Source organism: Ursus maritimus, unplaced genomic scaffold, assembly GCF_017311325.1.
Source record: "Ursus maritimus isolate PB19 unplaced genomic scaffold, ASM1731132v1 scaffold_35, whole genome shotgun sequence".
Classification (NCBI taxonomy): domain Eukaryota; kingdom Metazoa; phylum Chordata; class Mammalia; order Carnivora; family Ursidae; genus Ursus; species Ursus maritimus.
In genome coordinates this window covers 11,522,205-11,538,330 of record NW_024426119.1, presented here as the reverse complement: position 1 = coordinate 11,538,330, position 16,126 = coordinate 11,522,205, and the positions used below count along the sequence as shown (strand labels likewise).

At 45.8% G+C, this 16,126-nt stretch overlaps 1 protein-coding gene across 1 annotated transcript in view; it reads left to right on the top strand.

Moving 5' to 3' along the window:
* Positions 1-16,126, top strand: part of SORD (sorbitol dehydrogenase) — a 34,060-nt gene that overhangs the window by 11,769 nt on the left and 6,165 nt on the right. The window contains exons 2-6 of the mRNA XM_008683990.2: positions 1,191-1,224; positions 4,196-4,360; positions 8,035-8,194; positions 11,755-11,873; positions 15,250-15,315. Of these exons, the coding sequence (XP_008682212.2) occupies positions 1,191-1,224; positions 4,196-4,360; positions 8,035-8,194; positions 11,755-11,873; positions 15,250-15,315 (544 nt within the window). The remainder of the gene's footprint in view (positions 1-1,190; positions 1,225-4,195; positions 4,361-8,034; positions 8,195-11,754; positions 11,874-15,249; positions 15,316-16,126) is intronic.

Genomic DNA, 16,126 nt, shown 5'->3' with positions numbered 1-16,126 from the left:
GGCACTGTGCCTGGTCACTGAAGAGACTGAAGCCATGGTCGTTGGCATCAGGGTTATTTTGTTCGCAAAATAGCCTGGGTGTCATTTACTGCTACCTGTTAAAGTATCTGGGGGAGGCTTTCTGAAGGAGGCGAGCTTGGAGCAGTGCCTCTCCCAGAGTGTTCTTTGTGGGCCCCAGCCCCAACCTTCTCCTCACCTGTCTGCCTGCTCCTTGCATTACCCTGGAAGGAGAAAAGGCTTATTCCACCATTGGGGTGCAGTGGGATGCAGTGAGGCAGGCTGGGGAATCAGGTTTAGTCCTGGTTTAGCCACTCTGTGACGGTAGGACTTGGACCAAGTTATTTCACTTCCCAGCCTCAGGTTTCTTGTCTGCAAACTGTGGGCCATGTGCCATGATGTGTGTAAAGCCAAAACATCGTCTGGTACATAGTTGGTACAGTGAACATTTCACCTTCCTTCCTCTTCTTAGCTTTCTTCAAAGAATTCATAAAATGAACCCTTGGATCTAGCCACTCACTGTCCTTCCTTCTTGTCACCATGAATTTCCCAGCTAGTTGGCAATGGAAAGAAGAGTTGGTTAATAATAATAATAATAGCTATGAATGCCAGAATAGCTCTGATTGCTTTTTGAACCTGGAGAGTGGCCAAAATGCAGGTCCTACGTGTTCCCAAAGGGCCTCTAAAACTGCACGTGGGAGGTTTCAGAAGAGAAGGCCGAGCGCTGGTCCGTGTGCTGATGTAAAGGGAAAAGCAGCAGCACGCACCTTCTCCAACCTGCCTAGAGGTCAAAGCCCTCACATGCAGCTACCAGACACCTCCACCTTTCTCCCTGTGAGAGTTTCCCAGACCAAACAAATCTGTATCTTAAGAATGTGGTTTTTGAGAAGGGAAGGATCTGATATGGAAGGCAGTCCAGACATCATTTCTGCCTAGGGGAGCATTTAGTACAATTTTTTATTAGTCTAGGGCAAATTGCTCCAGGAGGTGGGGCGCAGTGAGGTCAGGAATTAGAGGCAGCACGATTTAGTGGGCCCCCCAGGTGTCCACCCAGCTGCGATATGGTCTGAGCCTGTGTTCATTCTAAGAAGAAATATTTGAATGAAACTCCACATCAACTAAACAATTGAAAATGTTCATAAGGGAAAGTTATTATGCATGCTAAATGATTTTTCTGTTTTTATTTCCTTTAGGAGAACTATCCTATCCCTGAACCAGGCCCAAATGGTAGGTCCTTGGGATACTTGACTTACATTTTATTGTTTCTTGTTACTTACCCTGAAGACACACTGTACATTGCTTGCTTACCCCTATTTTCCTACTGTTTACGACTTTGCCTCCAATTAAAAACTATCTTTTTGGGGCACCTGGATGGTTCAATCAGTTAAGCATCTGCCTTGGTCTCAGGTCATGATCTCAGGGTCCTGGGATCAAGTCCCCACTCAGCGGAGAGACTGCTTCTCCCTCTCCCTTTGCCTCTCCCCCCTGCTCATTCTCTCTCTCTCTCTTAAATAAATAAATAAAATCTTTAAAAAAAAAAAAAAAGAAAAACTATCTTTTTGTTAGGCCAACAACCTAGTCTGTTATCCACGGCACGACTGGATAGATTCAACTTGACTGCCACATAAAATAGTGATAAATTCAGAAGAGTTACCATATCAGTCTGCTGACATGTCCCAGAGTTTTTGACATAAAATATCTTTCTGGACCAAAGGCAGAGTTGTTCCTCATTTGACCTAACCTAGAGTTGGGTTACTCTATCTACTATAAGCTGCTATTCAGGTGGCCAAATCCCATCCTAACCCTAACCCAAGCTTTGAAAATGAGTGAGTCTACAGAGCTTGATCTCTTAATTAGAAAGAGAGCGTCACTATAGGAGGACTAGGACCTTCTGTCCAGTGGGGGATGGGAGGGGCCGCACAGAGCGCTTCCCCAAGGTCCTGATCAACCAGGCACAGACAGTGGGTAGGTGCTCTGGGGTGGGCTTCCTGCCGCCTTTGTTCCAGTCCTCTGGCCTCTCACTAGGAGAGCTGGTAAGGCCCAGCTGGAAGCACATTTCCTGCAGTGGTGTCTGTACCTGGGGAAGTCATGCCTCCTGTTGGCTGGAGCAGATACCTGCTGATGGTTTTCCAACCCCTCCCACCCCTAGAGTCCCACTTCATAATCTGCAGGACTCTGAAGTGAGGCTGAGAGCAAGGGGAAGAGTATCTCTAGAAAACTCATCCTATACCCAGCCGCTTGGGTCTCCTCTCCAACCTTGGTGAGTTGGAGATGTGCTTCCCCACCTCACCCCAGAACTGTAGCTTCTGTGCGAACATCGGATAGGAGGCAACTTTCCTGAGGCCTCCAGAGCTTTGCTACTCAAAGGTCAGCTGGCTTATTGATTTATAGCGATAAGCATACAGACAATAGCTATTTCTATCAGTGTTCAGCACGTAATGTATATTTAGGGCTTGAGCGTTTTCACCAAGATATCATGTTCAGAAACGTGAAAGAGGCCCCTCACTGTGTCCTGGAAAGTTGGTATTGATTCTAGAAGTAGCCAAACAAGGGCTGTCTTGGACTCAAAGTACCCTGGTACTGTTTCTGCTCTTGCTTTCTTGTCTCTTGCTGCCCTTGACTTGGAAGGGGAAACCTGTGAAGGGGAAATACCCTTTGAAACCTTTGGATGGTTTAAATTAAAGCTGCACTTTTAAATAAAACAACAGGCAAGAAGAACGCAGATAGCTCACAAAGTGTTGCCAAGCCTAGATTTTGCCAGGCTTTCTCTCATGATAGATTAGAATCAGGCATAGCATAGTAATTATGTGGGATCGGTTATCTCCTAGGAAACAGTTTTTCCCTTAGATGGTTGATACATTTTTTCCTATTAATAATATCTTGTGTACGCAGTGTATTAGGGTTCTCCAGAGAGATGGAACTGAGAAAGAGGGGAGAAAGATTTATTATATAGATTATATATAGGTTTATTATATATATCTATAGAGAGAGGGCTGGGGGAGATTTATTTTAAGGAATTGGCTCATGTGATTGTGAGGACTGGCAAGTCTGAAATTTGTAGGGCCAACCAGCAAGCTGGAAATTCAGGTAAAAGTTGATGTTACAGTCTTGGAGGATTCCCTCTTCAGGAAACCTCAGTCTTTTCTCCTAGGGCCTTCAACTGATTGGATGGGGCCCACCCACTTTAGGCAGAGTAATCTGCTTTACTCAGTAATCTGCTTTAATCTGATTTAAATGTTAATTACATCTAAAAAAATACCCTCACAGCAACAACTACTCTTTTTCTTTGGTTTTTTGTTTTGTTTTTTGAAAGATTTTTATTTATTTATTTTAAATTTTTTATTTATTTGACAGAGACAAACACAGCAAGAGAGGGAACACAAGCAGGGGGAGTGGGAGAGGGAGAAGCAGGCTTCCCGCTGAGCAGGGAGCCTGACGCAGGGCTTGATCCCAGGACCCTGGGATCATGACCTGAGCCGAAGAAGGCAGACATTCAACTACTGAGCCACCAGGGTGCCCCTTGAAAGATTTTTTTTTTTTAAAGATTTTATTTATTTATTCGACAGAGATAGAGACAGCCAGCGAGAGAGGGAACACAAGCAGGGGGAGTGGGAGAGGAAGAAGCAGGCTCATAGCGGAAGAGCCTGATGTGGGGCTCGATCCCAGAACGCCGGGATCACGCCCTGAGCCGAAGGCAGGCGCCCAACCGCTGTGCCACCCAGGCGCCCCCCCTTGAAAGGTTTTTATTTATTTATTTATTTGAGAGAGAGAGAATGAGAGAGAGCATGAACAGGGGGAGGGGCAGAGGGAGAGGGAGAAGCAGGCTCTTCCCTGAGCAGGGAACCCAATGCAGGGTTTGATCCCAGGACCCTGGGATCATGACCTGAGCCGAAGGCAGGTGCTTAACCGACTGAGCCACCCAGGCGCCCCAACGAGTACTGTTTGACCAAACAACTAAGCACCATAGCCTAGCTGAGTTGACACATGGAATTAACACTCAAATGGAATTATTTTGCTCTTTCTTGGCTTATAAGCCTTAATTGGTGTTGCTGTTTAGCTTGTCTTCCTCTGTGGTCTAAATATTGTACCCGGCCTTTGAAACCAAGCCCTCTTCCTATCCAGAGGGAAGGCGTTGTGGTGCCTCAGACTATAGAGGGGTCACTCCTTCCCTCACTTGTTTTCTCCTTCCTCTTCTCAGAAGTGCTGCTGAAGATGCATTCCGTTGGAATCTGCGGCTCAGATGTCCACTACTGGCAGCATGGTCGAATTGGGGATTTTGTTGTGGAAAAGCCAATGGTGCTGGGGCATGAAGCCTCAGGGACAGTCATAAAAGTGGGATCACTGGTAAAGCACTTAAAAGCAGGTCAGCAAAACCCTTCAACTAACCGATTTATTTATTCCTCAACATAAATGAATATTTGTGTTCCTTTCTTGGGGCTGGGCCTCTGTTAAACCCGGGGGTTACAGCGGTGAACAAGGCAGTCTCCGTTTCTACACACATGGATCTTAACCTCCCACAGAGGAAGACAGGTCTGGAACACACATACAGTTATGTAATTACTGTTGTGTTGAGGGCAACAGAGAAGAACAGTGAGGTGATCTGTGTGTTCTAACCAGATCCCTGGCCCCTCAGAGGGAGAAACAATTAGTCCAACATCTGAAGGCAACGAAGGAATAAGCCAGGTAAAGGGGTAGGGGAAGTGGTCCAGGCATAGAAACCACAAACTGCCACCATGAGCTGAGAAACAGGGTCTTGGATACAGTCTTTGATCTTATTGGATGACTGGAAAACCACCAGTATTTTCTAGATGTGCTTACTTTGTGCTCTTGGAGGGAGGAATTCTCAACTGTGGCAGCCTGTGATGTTCCCCAACACAGTGAATTAAATCCCAGCTGTGTGACACGGCCAGCTGTTGACTTTATCCTTCCTTTGCTGATGAGGCCACTGTACAGCCTGGAGAGGACATCAGATTATTCGAGACGGGGAGAAGGTTGGCAGGAGACGCCATTCTGTGTCAGTTATAAGGCTCTCTGAGCACAGCTCCACGGAGAGGAACTATCCAGCCCTGAAGAAGCTGGACTTGTATTTCATTTAGGAACATCGTCAGGCCCTCCTGTCATCCTGTACAGAAGTTGACGCAGCCCCTGAGATTTTGTGATGTTATCCCAAAGAGGAAGATCCATAGTTTCCAACAGCCACTGATTAGTTCTTACCTGTAGGACGAGATCTCTTAGTATTAGTCATAACAAAGTGGGGTTCTTTAAGTTATAGTAAGTGCTTAGTCAGCATCTAAAATGGGTCTAACCTTGTGCCAGGTGCTTTGAGGGATACTGGGAATTGAGAAGATCCAGTCCCTGGATACTTTGATCTAGTTGGGGAGACCAGACATCAGGACATACATAAATACCAGTAATTAGAGAATAAGACCATAGCGTGCTATCAGGTGTTAAAAAGAATACACTCTAGCAGTTCAAGGAAAGGGCATTTGTTGTGGGCAGAGGTGTTTAGAGGAGTTTCATGGAGGAGATAAGTCTTTGAGCTGGACATTTAACAATAATAATTACAGGAAGAAGAAGGCAGCATTATAATATTCATTGATTTACTATTTATTAGTCTCCATGTTAAATATTTACATGTATAATTATGTATTTCATTGCTGAGACAGCTCTGAGGTAGGCATTATTTTCTTCCTTTACAAATGAAGAAAGCGAAGCATGGTGATTGCCCAGAGCCACACACTCGCGAATCTCAGGCTGGGGTACTGGCCTTGGTCCTTCTGACTCTGAAGCAAGTGCTCAGAATGACTGGGTTGTCCAGCAGCTAGGGACCTGAGAATGGTTTTGTATTTGAGTTAGTGAAGAGGTCAGAAGCGAATATTCTGGTTAAGAGAAACAAAGTAATAAAATAACAGAGGCAAGTGTAACATATCTGGGGTGCTAATAATTCTATGTTGTTCAGAGTAAAGGTTTTATGTTGGGGAGTTAGTGGAGATGTTAAACATGCAAAATCTATATTAAAGTCCCTCTTTAAAAGGCACTATACAACTGTGAGTTATTATTATATTATTATAATGTAATCATTAGAAGATAGGCTGAGGCATACAGTACTCCACCTGATGATAAGGATCTTGAATGCTAGCTTGAAGTCACTGTCAGTGGTAGAATGGTAATTTGGAGCAAGGGCTACAGAGAAAGTAGAGAGGGATGCATACAGGTGGAGCAACACATTTTGGTGGTTGCAAGGATTTCTGTGGATCCTTTTTTAAAAGATTTTATTATTTATTTGTCAGAGAGAGAGAGAGAGAGCACAAGCAGGTGAAGCGGCAGGCAGAGGGACAGGGAGAAGCAGGCTCCCCGCTGAACAGGGAGCCTGATGCGGGGCTCGATCCCAGGACCCTGGGATCATGACCTGAACTGAAGGCAGACACTTAACAACTGAGCCACCCAGGCGCCCCTAGAACACAAAATTGTTATTGAAGTGTTTCCCATGCTGATTTGGACTAAAAGGTCTAATCAGCTAGTCTAGAAAGAAGAAAAGCACTCACTGAGTAGTTCTTGATGTTTGTTCCTAAAATTTTAACATAGATCTTAAAGAATCAAGAAATCTAAGGCATGGAAGAATTCCTAACTTATGTACAATCTGGCTATCTATCTTACAGTGTGAATTTCCTGTACAATAATACCAGCTCGGATAGTTATGATAATGCTAAATACAATAAAAATAGTTGATATCACTTACATCACTACTGCCACTACCATCACTGCCACCACTACTGTTAACGAGCACTAACTGCATACCAGCACTCTGCACTCCTCTGTAGGTACTTTTAACAGAAAAAGACATAAAAATAACTTAACACCTGTCTGTTTAGTAAAGGGCAAACCTGCGGCTGATGCGCGTCACCCCAGCTCCACTCGTACGCTCCCCCGGGGGTGGGGGTGAGGACTGACTGGGAAGGGACACAAAGGAAGGAATTTCTAAGGGAGTGGTAGTGTTCTGTATCATGATAGGGGTTTATATTACACAGGCAAGTGCATTTGTCAGAATTCATCCGGTGATCCATGTAAGATTGTGCATTCTATCAATACCTAAATTTTCCCTTAAAAAATAACCAGAGACAAGTACTGAACTCTGGTTAATGATATGCAGGCTGAAGTATTTCAGCATGGAGTATACCAATGGCTACATCCTACTTGGAAATGCATCAGGAAAGAAGATGGGGCGATGGGCAGAAGAGAGTTGGATAGATGGGGTGGATGGGTGGATATGTGATGAAGCAAATTAGCTCCATGTTAACTGAATAGTCAAAGCGGAGGATATCTGGGTGTTTGCTGTACAGTTCTTTCAACTTTAATACATGTTTGAAAATTTCCATAATGAAAAGATAGAAGAGCAATTTGAAGGCTGGGTTTCTAAGCAGTGCACAGTGAGGCAGAGGAGAAGTCCACCAATTCACAAGCCTGAATGTTATTCTCCGCTCCACTGGAGTCTCAGACCTCCGTGGGTCATTTGCCCGAGCCAATCTGCTAACCCAGGAGTCTGTTAACTCCTAGTTATTGTCTAAATACAACCAGACTGAACATAAGATGTGCCATAATTGTGGCTCTTGTATTTGTAAAGGCCTTGCCCCATATTTTCAAAGCAGGTGAAGGAAAAAATTCTGTGAACCCCACACAGCAGCTTGAGATGGGCCTTGGCTTGCCTTAGAAAGGGGGCTGGTTCTCTGTTTCCCAAGCTGGGAAGTGGTTGTGGAGCTGAGGCGGGGGCAGGGGAGGGGGGCGTTGGCTTATTCCACGAGGAGGTGAAAGGGCAGGCAACCCGTCTGTGGGGAAGTATGCTGGTCCCTGTCTCCCAGAGTGTGAGTCTGTGCTGCATCCCGAGTTTTCTGTGGCAGCTCTAACGGGTTGGGCTTGTCTAGGTGCTCTGGGTCCCAGGGAGGGGGGTGGCTCCTTGGGCCCGAGTCCCCCGCTGGCACCTGCCCAGGAGAACGTGCCCCTTCACAGAAGCTCTGCCCCTGCTCGCGTTTTCGTCTCCAGGGGATCGTGTTGCCATCGAGCCTGGCGCTCTGCGAGAAATGGATGAATTCTGCAAGATTGGCCGATACAATCTGTCGCCATCCATCTTCTTCTGTGCCACGCCCCCTGATGACGGGAACCTCTGCCGCTTTTATAAGCACAACGCTGACTTCTGCTACAAGTTAGTGCCCAAGGCCTGGCCGGGCCATCTGGGACCTCTCCACCCTCTGTTTGGTTGGGGTTCTTTCTTCTAGTTTCCTGTGGTGGTTTCTTTGTTCTTTTGAGCTCGTAATTCCAGACACGAAGCATCTGCTGGACAGGCCCTTGTTGGTGGCACTGAGGGAAGGTAGCTTGCCTAGGGCTGAGACTGACAGTACTTGGTTTAGTGTCTGAGTTGAAGCTCCCTCACCTCGGGCAACAATAGAAAATTGTTGCCTAACTCACGCCCCTCCAGCCATCCTGCAGATAGCTTGCTGTGGTTCGTCCTCCATTACTGGTTTCCAAGGCAGCTCCCAGAAAAGAGAACTTACTACAGCAGTGACCCTGATCCCAACACCAGTAACAGCAGCCACTGGGGTTTACTGAGGAAGCATGGCCTGGAGCCAGCACGTGAGCTTTGGGACCCTGGGTCCATGCCCTCCTAGTGAGTGACTTTGGGGAAATGATGTCACCTTCTGCTTTGGGCTCATTTAGTCACCTGGAGACCCAATCAGGCAATGCCTGTGGAGTCACAGTCATTAGTACTCTGTGCCTGGCCTTGGGCTCATCAGTGCTTTGCAGGCTTTATCTGACTTAACCTTCGTAAGAACAGCGGTGAGGTGGGCAACAGTGTGGCAGTTTTGTGCAGGGGTGCAGAGGCCAGACGGAGGAGGCTAACTGGGCACACAGCAGAGCCAGGAGTCAAGCTGGGGCAGCCATGAGTCTTAAATTCCTGCCCAGTGCTCACTACCCTATCCCAACTCTTGAATTGGTTTTGGGGTAAGAACTTGTATCTGGCAGAAGCAAAGTGTTGCCCCTTCCGCATGGGTCCCATTCCATGGGGCTGTGGGTGCTACTGCACCACTTTCCTTCCTACCTTCTGACAGGTGTGTTTTCCTCCATCCCAGCCTGGCCCCAGCTGTGGCTCTGTTGGCCAGGATAGGGCTTACCTGAAGGAGACCGGGTGCCAGTCACAGGGGCAGTCTGACAGATCTGAGTTTTCTAGTGCCCACTGGAAGCCTTAAGAGGAGTCACAGGCTAGACCTCGTGATGAGTTTAAGTCAACACCTAACTGCTCTAGAAGAAAGCAGGTTACGTGGGCAGAGTCCACCTTTCAGCAAGTGGTTCCTGAACCAGCCCACTTTGGGCCCTTTCCAAGTCGAGGCACCAAACAAGGTTTTCATGAAAGGCAGAAAAGCAAAATGGTGAAGTTTAAGACTAACCACTGGTCTCTGCCCTTTACCAACTGTGTGACCTTCAGCGAGTTAAACTTTGTAACCTCAATGTCATTGCCTGGGAAATGGAGATGATAATAGCACCGATATGATGAAATGCGTAGAATTACTGACAGAATTTAATGAGAAAAGCGTATCAAGTATTCAACATGAGGTCTGGCACATAGTAGGTGCTCAATAAATGGGGCCATGCTGTGTCATAGCTGTGGCCTTGTGTCTGGGAGATAGGTAGAGTTTAGGTCTAAGAGGAAGCCTCATACTGGGGATGGGGGGACGGGGTTTGTAGGGCATGGTCGGGGGGGGGGTGTGTTCTGTTGGCGATGTTAGTGGGAGGGCTGAGGAGGGGCCATGCAACCTCCCACCTTTCCTTTCCTCCCAGGGCGCTTTCTGCTCATATCCGCACACCAGCGCTGGACCCACGCCCGCCTCTCTGGTTTCTTTGTGAGGATTCCTGTACTGCCACAGCCTCTTTATTTTCCTACCCAACTGATTTTCTTTCTTTTTATCTTCCTGCTTCCCCATTGGCTTCTTGATCATCCTCTAACCTTTTGCTATTCCCTCAACCCTACTGTGAAAACCACCAAGTTGTCTTATTCTCTGTTGTTTATAAAGTCATGATTGCTTGGAGCTGGGAAGAAACTTAGGGTGCTGTCATCCTCTCTCTCCGTCAATCCCCACCGAACAAGGTCGGGGAAGGGGGACCCAGTGACTCTCCAAAGGTCAATGGCAAAGGCAGTGGGCCTAGGACTCTGCCCAGTGCTTCCGCCTCGTCAGTAGAATAATCTCTCCATCACAATCTTCCATCATTGCCACCCCCAACCTCATTTTTCCTGGGTGTTCTCCTGCCAAGGGGAAAGCAGAGCGAAGGGGAAAGGAGCGTGCCAGTCCCAACCAAAGGCTACCCTCCGCTCAGAGCCCATACAAGCTTTGGGGGAATCCCAGATGTAAAGGGGCAGGCGTGTCTGACAGAGTGTGGTTGGGGGTTCCTTGAGAGAGTTTGGGAGTCTTCATTATTTCATTTCAAACTTTTGTGCCTTTTATAGAATCGATAGGGTAGGTGGTGTGGGTAGAAGGGGTGATGGCAGCAATCCGAGCAGGAGAGGACTGAAGTGGGGAGATTTTGGAAGAAAAGCAGAGGGGCGGGGGGACAAGGTGGGGCAGCGGGCAGGCCGACTTCTGGCCTCCTTATTTGGTGACACATCATGGGAATGAGTACTTGGTTTGGCTGCCACCTTTCTTTTTGGAACGTGAGGAATTTTATGTTCTAGCATGTGGAGGTTGGGGGCACTGAATAAAAATACTGGACAGCGAGGACCAACCAAGCAGAAATGAGGTATTATCCACAGAGCCACTTGTACCATGAGGCAGCTAATACAGGGCAGGCGGGATGTGGAAGAAGGAGACCTGGCTTCAAGTCTTGCTTTTCCATTCATTAGCCTTGTAACCTTGGGCACATCTCCGAATGTCATTGGGCTTCTGTTTCCTCTTCTGTAGAATAAAGGTAAAAATAAAGCCTGCCATTCTTGCCTGACAAGGTTGTAGTGAGGATCAAATGAGATAATGGATGAGAAAGCCCTCTAATCTGTAAAGCCTTATGCAAATGTTTGCTGTCATCATCAGTGAGGTGGGTAGTAGGGTCAAGTAGACTCAGTGAAAACCAAGAACCCGGTGGTGAAGGTGACACAGCATTTAACCAGCTACCTGGAAGACAGGCCCTTTTCCCACCATGACTGGTCCAGGGACAGCCAGGCAGCTGCTACCATCAGATATGGTTCTTCTAGAACCAGTATTTTGCAAAGCGGCTGATAGTTGGTATTGTTTGCTGAGGTGAAACTGGAAAGGCTGTACGTAAGTTTGAGAAGCAGATGAGATCCTGGCATGTGGTTATATTAACCTCTTGTTAGATGAAACTTCTCAGTTATTAATGACAGCCACACCATACCTTGTCTTGGATAACATGTTAAAGAAAACATAATGTGTTCACATTCACCAAAGTGATTTGTCCAAAGAAAACCATTTTCAGAGCAGGGCAGTGTGGCCTGGGCTCTGGAATCAGGCATTATCTGGTTTCCATTTCAAACCCTTTGAGCCTCTCACTAGTTTTGAACCTTTGGAGCAAGTCATTTAATTCTCTAAAGCTTTGTTTCCTTGTCTATAAAATATTAGTACCTACTCCAGAACTCTTCCAAGGATTTATGTGAATGAATAGATGTAAATTGCTTAGCACATAAATAAATGCTCAATAAATATTAGCTCCTTTTATTACTAACCCAGAGGGACTAACTGAGTGTGTTGAATGACACCCCAGGCTTCCTGACAATGTCACCTTTGAAGAAGGGGCCCTGATCGAACCACTGTCTGTAGGGATCCATGCCTGCCGGCGAGCTGGGATCACCCTGGGGAACAAGGTCTTCGTGTGTGGAGCTGGTAAGAGACAAATGACACCCTGATTATGAGTCCATTAAAAGGGAATGCGGAGATCCCTCTGCCCATCTCATTCTCCCTCCAATGGCTGAAATTGGCCCTAGAATCTTTCTGGGTGGGCGAGGATCACAATGTCCCCTTCCCTCAGGGCCAGCACTTTGCTAAATAAACCGTCTGCAGATGTAATAGTAACTCAGCTGATTTCCTAGGCCACATAACCTTTTTGTTCATTGAAAGAATGCAATTTGGAATTATTTTTTAACTTGACAGGAAACTAGGGACATATTTCTGGTAGTAAAGGGAAGGGCAACTTTTGGGACTTTCAAATCATGCCAGAGAAGTGGCCTCCTGGTCCATCCAGGAATGAGGTGGGGCCTGCTTGTGGCCGGTGGAAGGAATGGAGTCCAGTCCACCGTGAGCCAGCACTCTGCATGTTGGAGTCGCAGCTGGCTGCCTTCTTTCCTCCCCTGCTTCCAGCCACCCGAACAAACCCGAGCAGCCTCAGACTGAACCATTCTAGGTGTCTAATGCTAGTGACACAGACAGCATGCTCATGCTCCTTGTGGGTGTGGTCTGGTGTTCCTCATACACCTTTTTTTTCATATAATTGACATATAGCATGACATTAGTTTCAGATGTACAATGTAATGATTTGATATTTGTATAGTTTGCAAACGGATCACCACAGTAAGTCTAATTAACATCTGTCACAATACATAGATACAAAGTTTTTTTTTCCTTGCAGTGAGAACTTTTTAAGATCTACTCTCTTAGCAACTGTCAAATATGCAATATGGTATTATTAATTATAATCACCACACTGTACATTATATGCTCGTGATTTATTTATTTGTAACTGGAAGTTTGTGCCTTTCGACCTTCTTCCCTGTATTTCACTCACCTCTCACCCACCCCACCCAACCCCCCTGCCACCAATCTGAACTCCGTATCTGTGAGCTTTGTTGTTTCATTTTGTTTGTTTAAATTCCACATGTGAGATCATACAGTATTTGTCTTTGTCTGCCTCATTTACTGCACTTAGCATAATGCCCTCAAAGTCCATCCATCTCGCAAATGGCAAGATTTCCTTTTTTAGCTGAATACTATTGCACTGTGTATGTATATACCACATTTTCTTTGTCTCTTCATCCACGGATGGACACTTAGGTTGTTTCCATATCTTGGCTATTGTAAGTAATGATGCAGTGAATGTGGGGGTGCATATATCTTTTCGAGGTAGTGTCTTTCATTTTCTTCAAATATACTCAGAAGTGGAATTATTGGATCATATGGTAGTTCTATTTTTAATTTTGTGAGAAATCTCCATATTGTTTTCCATAGTAGTTGGAAATTTACGTTCCTACCAACAGTGCATGAGGATTCCCTTTTCTCCACATCCTCAGCAACACTGTTACTTCGTGTCTTTTTAATAGTAGTCATTCTGACAGGTGTGAGGTGATAGCTCATTGTGGTTTTGATTTGTATTTCCCTGATGACGAGTGATGTCGAGCACCTTTCCATGTACCTGTTGGCCATCTGTGTGTCTTCTTTGGGGAAATGTCTACTTAGGGGTGCCTGGCTGACTTAGTACAGCATGCACATTGGGTGTAGAGATTAAAAAAAAAGAAAGAAAAAAAGAAATGTCTATAGATCCTTGGCCCTTTTTAAAATTAGATTGCTTGTTTTTTTTTTTTTTTAAGATTTTATTTATTCGACAGAGATAGAGACAGCCAGCGAGAGAGGGAACACAAGCAGGGGGAGTGGGAGAGGAAGAAGCAGGCTCCCAGCGGAGGAGCCTGATGTGGGGCTCGATCCCACAACGCCGGGATCACGCCCTGAGCCGAAGGCAGACGCTTAACCACTGTGCCACCCAGGCGCCCCAGATTGCTTGGTTTTTTGCTATTGAGTTGTATGAGTTCTTTATGTATTTTTTGGATATTAATTAGATATGATTTCCAAATATTTTTTCTCATTTGGTAGATTGACTTTTTCATTTTGTTGATGGTTTTCTTGGCTGTGCAGAAGCTTTTTAGTTTGATATGGTCCTGCATGTTTATTTCTGCTTTTATTAGAAAGCATTTGCCTTTGGGGTCAAATCCAAAAATCATGTCGAGGCTGATGTTAAGGAACTTATGGCCTATGTTTTCTTCTAGGAGTTTTATGGTTTTAGGTCTTGATGTTCAAGTCTTTAATCCATTTTGAGTTAGTCCTCATACGTTTTCAGGACTAATGTGACAGGGCCAAATAAATAACTTCGGGGCTTTCTAAGAGAGGTGATGGGTGTAGAACAGACCTGCCTCGATGAGCTAACAGAGGAGAGTGTTCAAGTGACATATCTACTTTAAATCTGCATAATACCTTTTTTGACATGGAAAAAGAAGTCACACATCCCACACGTGTACATACATGCCGAGAAATTCACCCATAGCCCCATCACCTATCAGCCTGAGAGCACCACTGTAAATATTTTGATGTAGACTCTTTCAGGTCTTTAAAAATGAGATCATGCTAAACACACTTTATTTTACTTTTAAAGAAAAAACATCAATATGTTATGAGCATCTTTCCATGACACTAGATAGAAGAGTTATGACATAATTTTTAGGAGCTGTGTAGTATCCCCACTGTAGTTTGTTTAGCTAATCACCTCTTTGTTGGTCATTTCAAGTATGTTCCAGGGTTTTGATTTTTGGCAGAATGCACAAAATTATTTTCAAAAGCACTGTCAAAAAGCTAAGCCTCAAAGATAATATGCATAGCTTCATTTTGTGGGTCTGGTTTTTTGTATTAAAACCGTGTCATCTAGCATGCAGTTACTGTGGGAAGCAGGTGGTCTCCGGGCTGATTTTTAGGCACCTGAACAACTTAGAGCTGCCTGAGCAGCTGGGTCAACCCAGGGAGCCAGTTCACTTAATAACACCCTCCAAGAGAGTCCTCAGAGTGCACGTGTGAAAGATGTGTCTCTCCTTGGGGAGATGTGGTGGGTAGTAAGAAGATAGGAGTCAAAGAGAGAACAGGATAATGGATCCAGACCTTCTGAGACATCTTATTCTCTTAACAAATACATGTTTCCTTGAGCCCTCTGGTTCTTTGACATTATCCCCAAGCAGTGTCCAAGAGTAAATGGCAAATTTCTAGCTCTGAGGTCTGAGAGAATGAAATAGAACTCAGCACTAGAAGCAAAATTTCATGTGGAGAACAGTTCTTCATATATTCGTTTACTTATGCATTCAAGCAGTTGTTAAGGTCTCACTATGTGTCAGGCACTGGGATAGATGCTAGAGGTGCACACAAGATATGGTTCCTGTCCATGGCCTGGACAGGGGGAGAGCTGATGTTTAATATTTCACAAATATCTCCCATTTCCTGCTTTATTTAGGGCCGATTGGACTCGTCACTCTGATCGTGGCCAAGGCCATGGGTGCAGCTCAAGTGCTGGTTACTGGTAAGAAGGTTTTCTTTTTAAATCTCCTTGGAGAGGGGGGGCACCTGAGTGGCTCAGTCAGTTAAGCATCTGCCTTCAGCTCAGATCATGATCTCTCCTCAGGGTCCTGGGATTGAGCCCCGCATCAGGCTCCCTGATCAGCAGGGAGTCTTCTCCCTCTCCCTCTGCAGCTCCCCTTGCTTGTGCTCTTTCTCTCTCAAAATAAATAGTAAATTAAAAAAAAATCTCCTTAAAGAGGAAACAGCTCGCTTATGGTTTGGGGCAAGGGCATGAGAGCTATTCTCTTCCTGGGGTGCTAGGTCTGTAAAGGGGCTCCCCCTCTTTTCCCCTGGGTTCCAGGGTTGAAAAGCCCACCCAGGGGATGACCAACTCAGAGGTCAGGAGGAGACTCTTTTGAAGCTTCTGGGAGAGGGTAGATGCAATGAAGAGGAGGACCTGGCTCTTTATGTGGACCTCAGATGTCCCTACTGCTCACTTGGTTCTAAGAAGAAGCTTAGCCCTTCGTCCATTTGACAAAACCCAGGAGGCAAAGAAGGGCTGCTTGTGTGTGTGTGTGATGTGGAGTTAGTGGGGTGTATGTAAGAGGGTGTTTATGTGTGAGGTGTGTGGTATGGGTGGGAAATGTGTGTGTGTGTGAGGAGAGCTTATCTGCGACAGCATGTGTGGGTCAGTGTAGTGTGTGTGGAAGCATGTAGGGTATAGAAGGATGTGTGTGTGTGTTTGTGTAAAGGTGTCTGTGAGAGTGTGGGTGTGGGTGTGTAGAATTGTGTGGAGTGTGTGTAAAGGGGAGTAGGGATATAGGTGAGTGAAT